The sequence below is a fragment of the Palaemon carinicauda genome, chromosome 39 (assembly GCF_036898095.1).
Source record: "Palaemon carinicauda isolate YSFRI2023 chromosome 39, ASM3689809v2, whole genome shotgun sequence".
NCBI lineage: Eukaryota > Metazoa > Arthropoda > Malacostraca > Decapoda > Palaemonidae > Palaemon > Palaemon carinicauda.
In genome coordinates this window covers 68,022,750-68,035,249 of record NC_090763.1, presented here as the reverse complement: position 1 = coordinate 68,035,249, position 12,500 = coordinate 68,022,750, and the positions used below count along the sequence as shown (strand labels likewise).

At 35.8% G+C, this 12,500-nt stretch overlaps 1 protein-coding gene across 1 annotated transcript in view; it reads left to right on the top strand.

Annotated features, from left to right (window-relative positions):
* LOC137631433 (protein LIAT1-like) overlaps positions 1 to 7,418 on the top strand; it is an 11,192-nt gene extending 3,774 nt beyond the window's left edge. The window contains exon 2 of the mRNA XM_068363198.1: positions 6,948 to 7,418. Within this exon, the coding sequence (XP_068219299.1) occupies positions 6,948 to 7,418 (471 nt within the window). The remainder of the gene's footprint in view (positions 1 to 6,947) is intronic.
* Positions 7,419 to 12,500: the final 5,082 nt, after the last annotated feature.

Genomic DNA, 12,500 nt, shown 5'->3' with positions numbered 1-12,500 from the left:
GATCGTGTGACACACGGTTGGTACACACTCATTTACACTGCCAAATTATTGATTAAAATCCTTCAGAAGTTGAAACTTGCAGCGAATGTTTATATGTTGAACAGATAACTTTAGACTTTTCCTAACAGATTTGTTTTAGCGTTTTTGCAGATCTCAAGATATTCATTTCCTTTCACCCTCATATATACTTTTATTTCCTTTCCTTACTCGGCTACTTTCTCTATTGGAGCCCTTGGGCTTATAGCTTTCTGCTTTTCCAACGAAGGTTGTAGCTTGGATAGTAATGATAATACTACGGATATAATTCTTGGGTATCACCTTGTTAATTAATCTTCGTGAAGAGTCATGACTTAAGGTTATATTTCTATTAAAACCAATTTATTAGTTGATTTTAAGTATATGATTTGGAATTATTAGTTGGGAAATTGATTTGGAATTATTAGTTGGGAAATGGATTGGGAATTATTAGTTGGGAAATGGATTGGGAATTATTAGTTGGGAAATGGATTTGGAATTATTAGTTGGGAAATGGATTGGGAATTATTAGTTGGGAAATGGATTTGGAATTATTAGTTGGGAAATGGATTTGGAGTTATTAGTTGGGAAATGGATTTGGAATTATTAGTTGGGAAATGGATTAGGAATTATTAGTTGGGAAATGGATTGGGAATTATTAGTTGGGAAATGGATTAAAATTATTAGTTGGGAAATGGATTTGGAATTATTAGTTGGGAAATGGATTAGAATTATTAGTTGGGAAATGGATTGGGAATTATTAGTTGGGAAATTGATTTGGAATTATTAGTTGGGAAATGGTTTGGGAATTATTAGTTGGGAAATGGATTGGGAATTATTAGTTGGAAAATGGATTGGGAATTATTAGTTGGGAAATGGATTTGAAATTATTAGTTGGGAAATGGATTTGGCGTTATTAGTTGGGAAATGGATTGGGAATTATTAGTTGGGAAATGGATTGGGAATTATTAGTTGGGAAATTTATTGGGAATTATTAGTTGGGAAATGGATTGGGAATTATTAGTTGGGGAAATGGATTTGGAGTTATTAGTTGGGAAATGGATTGGGAATTATTAGTTGGGAAATGGATTGGGAATCATTAGTTGGGAAATGGATTGGGAATCATTAGTTGGGAAATGGATTGGGAATCATTAGTTGGGAAATGGATTTGGAGTTATTAGTTGGGAAATGGATTGGGAATTATTAGTTGGGAAATGGATTGGGAATCATTAGTTGGGAAATGGATTGGGAATCATTAGTTGGGAAATGGATTGGGAATCATTAGTTGGGAAATGGATTTGGAGTTATTAGTTGGGAAATGGATTCGGGAATTATTAGTTGGGAAATGGTTGAAGAGTGTTTTGAGTAGTTCGAGAAATATAAAAAGCCAGGGTTTGTGTATGCGCAAGATAGAGATGAATGCTCAGTTCATGCATGGGGTTCAACGTGCTGCTAATGAACCTTATTTGTAGGTTTATGAAGTAGTGTATATTGTATTGAAGGCACCAAATACAAACGACATTAACATAAATTCTCTGATTTTGTATATCTATTTTTATTACCCAAATTTATTGATTTTCTTGATGTTGCGTAAAAAGGGTAAATTTTGATTATTAGGATTATGGCAAAAGTTCCGGTCTTATGGAGAGTCTACCCAGAAATACAATTTAACTATTTTATTGGTGAAATTCTCTCTCTCTCTCTCTCTCTCTCTCTCTCTCTCTCTCTCTCTCTCTCTCTCTAGTATATATATATATATATATATATATATATATATATATATATCTCTCTATCTCTCTCTCTCTCTCTCTCTCTCTCTCTCCTCTCTCTCTCTCTCTCTGCAACACAGCCCTATTTAAGCGTTTCCTACTAGAGTGAGGAACATAATTCGTTTTTAATGTCCCCTTTTCACTTTTTTAATATTTTGATTCTAAAAGGCTTGTATTTGGGAGGGATGGAAATCCTTAGAGCCTCATACTCGAGAGAGAGAGAGAGAGAGAGAGAGAGAGAGAGAGAGAGAGAGAGAGAGAGAGAGAGAGAGAGAGAGACTTTACCCTTGGAAAATCTAATCTGGTATCGTTATTTTTTTTTCTCATTTCGAAATACCTAAAATCCTTTTACTTTTCAAATAAAAAACTATCGTATAATTACTCTTGCAATCTCATTGCAATCTGGTTCCTCGCTTTCTTTTACTGTAGGAAATAGCAACAGACAAACCCCCTGTATCAAGATTTATCCTCATCTCATAATAAAAAAAGGCAGCAACAACAATGCATTGTTTCTCTCTAAAAAGAAATATGTATTGTTTTTTTTTATGCCGTCAACTCGTCCGATCTTCATTCACTTAAAGCCTTTCAACTCTACTTTATTGTTGCGTTGGCGTGGGAGACTCTCTCTCTCTCTCTCTCTCTCTCTCTCTCTCTCTCTCTCTCTCTCTCTCTCTCTCTCTCATTTCATGCCGCTTAACAGCACGAATGAGCGTGAGATAAAGGCATTCGTTGCCGGGATTTTTATTTACGATCTCTGTCGACTTGATATGGCTACCTCCCCGTCAGTCCGAGGCTGACTGCACCTCTTCGTTGTGTTTGGAAAACACCTGTTTGTCAAAGAAATCATAGTTTACCTCTCTCTCTCTCTCTCTCTCTCTCTCTCTCTCTCTCTCTCTCTCTCTCTCTCTCTCTCTCTCTCTCTCTCACATAGAGACATTCAAAATCTTTAAAGGAATAACGTGTGTAGACTACGACAACTTCACGCTTAGCACAAATCAGTCCAGAGGCAACGGATACAAACTGGTTATTATTATTATTATTATTATTATTATTATTATTATTACTTGCTAAGGCTACAACCCTAGTTGGAAAAGCAAGATGCTATAAGCCCAGGGGCTCCAACAGGAAAAATAGCTCAGTGAGGAAAGGGAACAAGGAAAAATAAAATATTTTAAGAAGAGCAACAACATAAAGATAAATATCACTATATAAACTATAAAAACTTTAACAAAACAAGAGGAAGAGAAATAAGATATAAGATATAACAGTGTGCCCGAGTGTACCCTCAAGCAAGAAAAGATACAACACCAATCAGTATTGTAATTTCTTTCACATACAAAATAGCGAGTAGATGGAACAGACTTCCAGCCCGATATAGTGAACAGTAATACGGTATACGAACTCAAGAATACGTTAGACAAGATCATAAAAATGCTTTAACGTTTAAAGTAATTTCCTCTATTCAAGAACAAATGGAAGGTTATTGATAACTATGATAATGTTTAGTGAACAAATCATCATCATCATCATCATCTCCTCCCAAATATTGAAGCAAAGGGCTTCGGTTAGATTTCACCAGTCATCTCTATCTTGACCTTTTAAATCGATACTTCTCCATTCATCATCTCCTACTTGACGCTTCATAGTCCTCAGCCATGTAGGCCTGGTTCACCCAATTCTTCTAGTGCCTTATGGAGCCCTTTGAAAGTTTGGTGAACTAGTAGCTAAAGATTAAATCATAGATATTACGAAATAATATTAAAACAAAAATACTTAATAAAGGAAAGCAACTCATATTAATTGGAAGGCAGTAGTAACATTTGCAACTAGAGGGGCACTCGGTAGAGCGCAGACCTCCGCCGTGGCAGCTTATTTCTTGACCTTATGCTTGACCTTGAGCTTTGAGCTTAACATGTATTAATTGACGTAGATTTTCATATACTCACATATGAATTAGGTTTGAAGTCTCTGTGACAACGATGTCCGAACTTATGGCTGATTACGTGAATTGGACATTTTGCTTGACTGTGACCTTGACCTTCCAAATTTAATAATTTCCGGTGTTTTATAACCAGTTAATCCCTGCTAGTTCATTTCTCTGCGATTAAAATTGTCGCCAGGAAGCTGTTCACAAACAAACACACACACAAACAAACTAACACAAAGAGGAGCGAAAACATAAACTCCGTCTAAATTCGTTGGCAGAGTTAATAAGGATTTACGTGCTCGTTCCTTGACCAAAAAAATTGATAATAGATTCTTTTCACTTGGTCGATTTAACCTTCTTATAATTTATATCTTTCTATCTATTTCTGCTCTATTATTCTCTTGCTTGAGGGTACACTCGGACACACTATTTTATCGTGTTTCTTTTCCTCTTATTTTGTCAAGTTTATATAGTTTATATAGGAAATATTTATTTTAATGTTGCTGTTCTTAAAATATTTTTTCTTGTTTCCTTTCCTCACTGGGCTATTTTCCCTGTTGGGGCCCCTGGGCTAATAGCTAACATCCTGCTTTTCCAATTATGGTTGTAGCTTAGCAAGTAATAATAGTAATAATAATAATAATATTGCAACTCTCCTCTCTCCATTTTTCAATGGGTCTTCGATGAATAAGGGTATTAAGTTGCCTGCCCGTTTCGTCATCACATAAAAGAAAATAATTGTCCCTTCCTTTAAGGTTCTTTGCTCCATACGTTCACCTTTGAACCCCTACCTGAAAAATACCAATTATCATAAATTCCTTTGGCACATTGAATAGTCAAATTCCGAGGCCTGTTTGACTGGTAATTTAATACCCTTAAGGATGGCTCGTTGCTTCTAAGAGAGTAATGAAGCTGTCTCTATAAATGAACCTTATTGACAAACTGCTTTAGGATCAAGATCCCTTTCTGGTAATTTGAACCCATTAGGACTAAGAAAAACGTTTTTAAAGTATCGGTAGAGAGGCAAAGTGAAGGGTATTGAAAATGTATAGATAGATGATAGGTTGTTAGTTGTTAATGATATTTTGATAATATCATTAAAGCATTCGTTCGAGTTTTGTTGGTAGGAGAGCGACTGGTTATGTGATGCTGTACAAGTTTCACTGCTCTGGATATTCATCTACGGATCAACAGTTTAAGAATAAATGGTTTTGACTGTTTGGTTATACTGTGAATCCAGTTGATATTTGAGGAAACGGCTCAATACTGAAAAGAATTGAATGCCAGTATATATGCATTTGTGTGTGTGTGTGTATGTGTTCTTATAGCACGGGTTTATTGGTCAGAAAAGGATTCTGATAAGAGCTCTAAAAATCCATTAAAAATTCTTCTAATTTAGTTGAAATGACAAATGTCAAACTAATGTTAAGACGTGACTCACGCAAACTGCGATTTTTAATGTTAGTATTTTTCCAATCCTGATTTTCCAACTTTGCCGAAAAAACCCCATTTGGTACTGAAAAAGTTTTATGTTCAGTTTAATGACATTTCAAATAACTTGGCACTTCTAGCGTTATAATAACAGTCCTTTTGACGTTCAGGATATTCCCCCCCCTCTCTCTCTCTCTCTCTCTCTCTCTCTCATGTATACCACTTCGTATTGATACTTATTCACGTAGAAATTACACTGAAGGGGATTCAGGTGTAAAGCAAAAGAACTTGTTGTATGTAATGTTGAATATATTGGCTGAAATAGCTATCATGCGTCACTGGAAACCTCAATTAAAAATGGACTTTTCATTAGCATGAAATGTAATTTTTATTTTTCCTTGGTGGTAACGAACTCGGTTCCATGATGTACTGGTTAGTGAAATAAATATGCTACTCGGAGGGCATAAAGGATATTACAGGTCTACACAGAGGGTTTATATGGATTACACGTCTACTCATAGGGCGTAGAAGAATTACAGGTCTACTTAGAGGGCGTAGATAGACTACTGGTCTACTCAGAGGGCATAAAGGATATTACAGGTCTACTCAGAGGGTTTATATGGATTACACGTCTACTCATAGGGCGTAGAAGAATTACAGGTCTACTTAGAGGGCGTAGATAGACTATTGGTCTACTCAGAGGGCATAAAGGATATTACAGGTCTACTCAGAGGGTTTATATGGATTACACGTCTACTCATAGGGCGTAGAAGAATTACAGGTCTACTTAGAGGGCGTAGATGGGACTACTGGTCTACCCAAGAGGGCATAAAGGATATTACAGGTCTACTCAGAGGATTTATATGGATTACAGTTTTACTCCTAGGGCGTAGATGAATTACAGCTCTACTTAGAGGGCGTAGATAGACTATTGGTCTACTCAGAGGACATAAAGGATATTACAGGTCTACTCAGAGGGTTTATATGGATTACACGTCTACTCATAGGGCGTAGAAGAATTACAGGTCTACTTAGAGGGCGTAGATGGACTACTGGTCTACTCAAGAGGGAATAGAGAGGGATTATAGGTCTGCGTAGAGGGCCTTGGTAGGTTGCAGATCTACTCAGAGGGCATAAATGGATTACAGGTCTACTCAAGGGGCATAAAGGGATTACAGGTATACTCAGAGGGCATAAAGGGATTACAGGTCTACTTAGAGGGCATAAAGGGATCGCAGGTGTACTCAGAGGGCATAGGTGGATTACAGGTCTACTCAGAGGGCATAAATGGATTATAGGTCTACTCAGAGGCATAAAAGGTTTACAGGTCTACTCAGAGGGCATAAAGAGATTGCAGGTCTACTCAGAGGGGATAAAGGGATTACAGGTCTACTCAGAGGGCTTAGGTGTATTACAGGTCTACTCAGAGGGCATAGATGGATTACAGGTCTACTCAGAGGGCATAAATGGATTACAGGTCTACTCAGAGGGCATAAATGGATTATAGGTCTACTCAGAGGGCATAAATGGATTATAGGTCTACTCAGAGGGCATAAAGGGTTACAGGTCTACTCAGAGGGCATAGAGGGATTACAGGTCTACTTAGAGGGGATAAAGGTATTACAGGTCTACTCAGAGGGCTTAGTGTATTACAGGTCTACTCAGAGGGCATAGATGGATTACAGGTCTACTCAGAGGGCATAAATGGATTACAGGTCTACTCAGAGGGCATAAATGGATTACAGGTCTACTCAGAGGGCATAAATGGATTATAGGTCTACTCAGAGGGCATAAAGGGTTTACAGGTCTACTCAGAGGGCATAGAGGGATTACAGGTCTACTTAGAGGGGATAAAGGTATTACAGGTCTACTCAGAGGGCTTAAGTGTATTACAGGTCTACTCAGAGGGCATAGATGGATTACAGGTCTACTCAGAGGGCATAGATGGATTACAGGTCTACTCAGAATGCATAAAGGGATTGCAGGTCTACTCAGAGGGCATAAAGGGTTTACAGGTCTACTCAGAGGGCATAGAGGGATTACAGGTCTACTTAGAGGGGATAAAGGTATTACAGGTCTACTCAGAGGGCTTAAGTGTATTACAGGTCTACTCAGAGGGCATAGATGGATTACAGGTCTACTCAGAGGGCATAGATGGATTACAGGTCTACTCAGAGGGCATAAAGGGATTGCAGGTCTACTCAGAGGGCATAAAGGGATTACAGGTCTACTCAGAGGGCATAAAGGGATTACAGGTCTACTCAGAGGGCATATAGGGTTTACAGGTCTACTCAGAGGGCATAGACGGATTACAGGTTTTATCAGATGGTAAAGATATATTACACGTTTACTCATAGGGCATAGGTAGATTACAGGTCTACTAGACAGTATAGATGAATTACTGGTCTACTGAGAAGCCATAGGTTGATGGCAAGTTTATTCAGTAGGAAGCGACAGATTAAAAGTTAAATGTGTCTAGTTTCAGTTACAGTTTCATTCGAATAGATGCTCATCAGAACGTCAGAAGGATAACCACAGTAGTGGCCTCCCCAGGAAACAGCTTAATCTCACCGTCCCCTGGCAGGGATTGATCTGCCGCTGTGCGAATGCTAGGCGAACACTTTACACTATATAGGTTACACGTATACCTTTTTTTATAAAGAAGTATATATTACAGGTTTACTGATAGTGTATAAATAAGTTATAGTAGTTGAGATGTAGTACAGGTCTACCTATAGTCAATTCTTTTTAGTGAGGCAGATTTGCACCGACTCGCAGGGGTGCCCTTTTAGCTCGGAAAAGTTTCCTGATCGCTGATTGGTTGGACAAGATGATTGTAACCCATGAGATAGCTGGAAACTTTTCCGAGCTAAAAGGGCACCGCTGCGAGTCAGTGCAAATGGGTCTCATTAAAAGAAAATGACTATAGAAAGTAAGCTTAGACTACTGATCTACTGAAAAGGCAGAGATAGAGTACAGATTACTCTGTAGTCGATATAGATTACAGTTTATACAGAGGATATAGTTGAAAAATAGATCTACAGTTAGTTTATTAATTATCTATATGTTAGTTTTTATAAATCAATTAATTATTTTTTTTACTTAATCCTTGTGGTTATTATTCTATAGTTGTATAGGCAGAGATAGAGTACAGATTACTCTGTAGTCGATATAGATTACAGATCTATACAAAGGGTACAGTTGAAAAATAGATCTACAGTTAGTTTCTTAATGATCTATATGTTATTAGTTTTTATAGAAGCAATTAATTAATTTTTTACTTAATCCTTGTGGTTATTATTCTATAGTTGTATATTTATACTAAATTAATGCGATATATTGGTTTATGGATGTAATTAATTCTACTAAACGTTTGATATACTTCTGATAGTAAATAGTTTTTGTCATGCTACCTTGTTTTGGGGGTATTTTTTAATAAATACAATTGGTGTTTTTAGAATAATATCTTACTAAATGGGATATTTAACCAATTCATTGAAAATTTATCGAATCAAAACGATGAAAATATTTCTTGTCAATATGCCCAAAATCTGATATTTTTATCTATTTGTTAATATTTTGTTGCATTTTATAAATTTATATTACATATATCCAAACGTTTTATTATTATTATTATTATTATTATTATTATTATTATTATTATTATTATTGTTATTATTATTAGCTAGGCTACAACCCTAGTTAGAAAGCAGAATACCATAAGCCCCAGGCCTCCAACAGGGAAAATAACTCACTGAGGAAAGGGAACAAGGAAATAAACTACAGGGGAAGTGATAAACTATTAAATAAAATATTTTAAGAACAGTAACAACACTCAGTAAAGCTTTCATACGTAAACTATAACGAAATAAAAGGAAGATAAATAAGATAGAATAGTGTGCCCAAGTGTACCCTTGAGCAAGAGAACTCTAACCCAAGACAGTGAAAGACCATGGTACAGATTCTATGGCACTACCCATGACTATAGAACAATGGTTTGATTTTAGAGTGTCCTCCTAGAAAAGCTGCTTACCATAGCTAGAGAGTCTCTTCTATCCTTATCAAGGTTCATCTAATGGGGTTATTTTAATATCTTTAAGTGATATGATTTTATTTTTAGCAAAATAGGAATGTCGCCAAAGGTTTCTGAAATGCTTTAAAGGTTTAAAGGTAGCTCATGATTGGCAAAGGCAATGGACAGGACAACGTCCTAGAGACTGACCATATATAAATATAATCAGCGCCCAAGACCCACCTCCACCCAAGTCATGATCAAGGAGGACCAGGCAATGGCTGCTGATGACTCAGCAGGTAGACCTATAGGCTCCCCCAAACTCCCTATCATTAGTTCACAAGGATGGTGAGGTTGCAGACATGAGAAGCTATCGAGCTTGAACAGGCTCGAACCCCAATCCGGCAGATCGCGAGGCAGGGGCGTTTTCAATACCGCAATAATAAATAGAAAATGCTAGCAAACCTTAGAAATCAAAAGCCAAGAATACCTGTATTTATGAAACGTCAACGCCATGATTCAACTTGAACTTTATGCATGCCACTTCACATTTCACTGCCGTTGTTACAAAAGTTCAGAATCAACGCTTAATGAAATTTTTAGGTTTCCTTTTTAAGATATTTTTTTTTTCGTTAATATTGGATTATTTGGCTGATATTTTTGGGTCTGCGTTTTAAGATGCTTTCGTCAATACTGGGTTATTTAGCCGAGAATTTAAGGTTTATGTTTTAAGATATTTTCGTGAACATTGGGTTATTTAGCCGAGAATTTTGGGTTTACGCTTTAGATATTTCCGTAAACATTGGGTTATTTAGCCGAGAATTTTGGGTTTACGTTTTAGATATTTTCGTGAACATTGGGTTATTTAGCAGAGAATTTTGGGTTTACGTTTTAAGCTATTTTAGTCAATATTGGGCTATTTAGCCGAGAATAATGGGTTTATGTTTTAGATATTTTCGTGAACATTTGGTTATTTGGCCGAGAATTTTGGGTTTACGTTTTAGATATATCCGTGAACATTTGGTTATTTAGCCGAGAATTTTGGGTTTACGTTTTAGATATTTTCGTGAACATTGGGTTATTTAGCCGAGAATGTTGGGTTTACGTTTTAAGCTATTTTAGTCAATATTGGGCTATTTAGCCGAGAATTATGGGTTTACGTTTTAGATATTTTCGTGAACATTGGGTTATTTAGCCGAGAATGTTGGGTTTACGTTTTGAGATATTTTCATCAAAATTGGGTTATTTAGCCGAGAATTTTAGGTTTACGTTTTAAGCTATTTTAGTCAATATTGGGCTATTTAGCCAAGAATCTTGGGTTTACGTTTTAAAATATTTTCGCCAATATTGGGTTATTTAGCTGAGAATCTTGGGTTTACCTTTTATGATATTTTCGCCAATATTGGGTTATTTTGCCGAGAATTTAGGGTTTACGTATTAAGATATTTTCGTCAATATTGGGTTATTTAGCCGAGAATTTTTTTGTTTACGTTTTAAGATATTTTCGTCAGCAATGGGTTGTTTAGTAGAGAATCTTGGGTTTACGTTTTCAGATATTTTCGTCAACATTAGGTTACTTAGCCGAGAATTTAAGGTTTACGTATTAAGATATTTTTGTCAAGATTAGGTTATTTAGCCGATAATTTCAGGTTTACGTGTAAAGATATTTTCGTCAACAATGGTTTATTTAGCCGAGAATTATGGGTTTACGGTTTAAGATATTTTCGTCAATAATGGGTTATTTAGCAGAGTATTTTGGATTTACGTTTTAAAATGTTTTCCTCAATTAGTTTTTAGCAGAAAATTTTGGGTTTATGTATCAAGATATTTTCGTCAATATTGGTTATTTAGCCGAGAATTTTGGGTTTACGTTTAAAGATATTTTCGTCAGCATTGGGTTATTTAGCCGAGAATTATGGGTTTATGTTTTAAGATATTTTCGTCAATATTGGTTATTTAGCCGAAAATTTTGGGATTACGTATTAAGATATTTTCGTCAATATTGGGTTATTTAGCCGAGAATTTTGGGTTTACGTTTAAAGATATTTTCGTCAACATTAGGTTATTTAGCCGAAAATTTTGGGTTTACGTTTTAAGATATTTTCGTCAATATTGGGTTATTTAGCCGAGAATTATGGGTTTATGGATTAAGATATTTTCGTAAACATTGGGTTATTTAGCCGAGTATTTTGGATTTACGTTTTAAAATGTTTTCGTCAATTAGGTTTAGCCGAAAATTTTGGGTTTATGTATTAAGATATTTTCGTCAATATTGGTTATTTAGCCGAGAATTTTGGGTTTACGTTTAAAGATATTTTCGTCAGCATTGGGTTATTTAGCTGAGAATTATGGGTTTACGTTTTAAGATATTTTCGTCAATATTGGTTATTTAGCTGAGAATTTTGGGTTTACGTTTAAAGATATTTTCGTCAACATAAGGTTATTTAGCCGAGAATTTTGGGTTTACGTTTGAAGATATTTCCGTCAATACTTGGTTATTTAGCCGATAATTATGGGTTTCCGTTTGAAGATATTTTTGCCAATATAGGGTTATTTAGCCGAGAATTTCGGGTTTACGTTTGAAGATATTTTTGCCAATATAGGGTTATTTAGCCGAGAATTTTGGGTTTAAGTTTGAAGATATTTTTGCCAATATAGGGTTATTTAGCCTAGAATTTCGGGTTTACGTTTGAAGATATTTTTGCCAGTATAGGGTTATTTAGCCGAGAATTTCGGGTTTACGTTTGAAGATATTTTTGCCAATATAGGGTTATTTAGCCGAGAATTTCGGGTTTACGTTTGAAGATATTTTTGCCAATATAGGGTTATTTAGCCGAGAATTTCGGGTTTACGTTTGAAGATATTTTTGCCAATCTAGGGTTATTTAGACGAGAATTTCGGGTTTACGTTTGAAGATATTTTTGCCAATCTAGGGTTATTTAGACGAGAATTTCGGGTTTACGTTTGAAGATATTTTTGCCAATCTAGGGTTATTTAGACGAGAATTTCGGGTTTACGTTTGAAGATATTTTTGCCAATATAGGGTTATTTAGCCGAGAATTTTGGGTTTACGTTTGAAGATATTTTTGCCAATATAGGGTTATTTAGCCGAGAGTTTTGGGTTTACGTTTGAAGATATTTTTGCCAATATAGGGTTATTTAGCCGAGAATTTCGGGTTTACGTTTGAAGATATTTTTGCCAATATAGGGTTATTTAGCCGAGAATCAATATAGGGTTATTTAGCCGAGAATTTTGGGTTTACGTTTGAAGATATTTTTGCCAATATAGGGTTATTTAGACGAGAATTAATATAGGGTTATTTAGCCGAGAATTTCGGGTTTACGT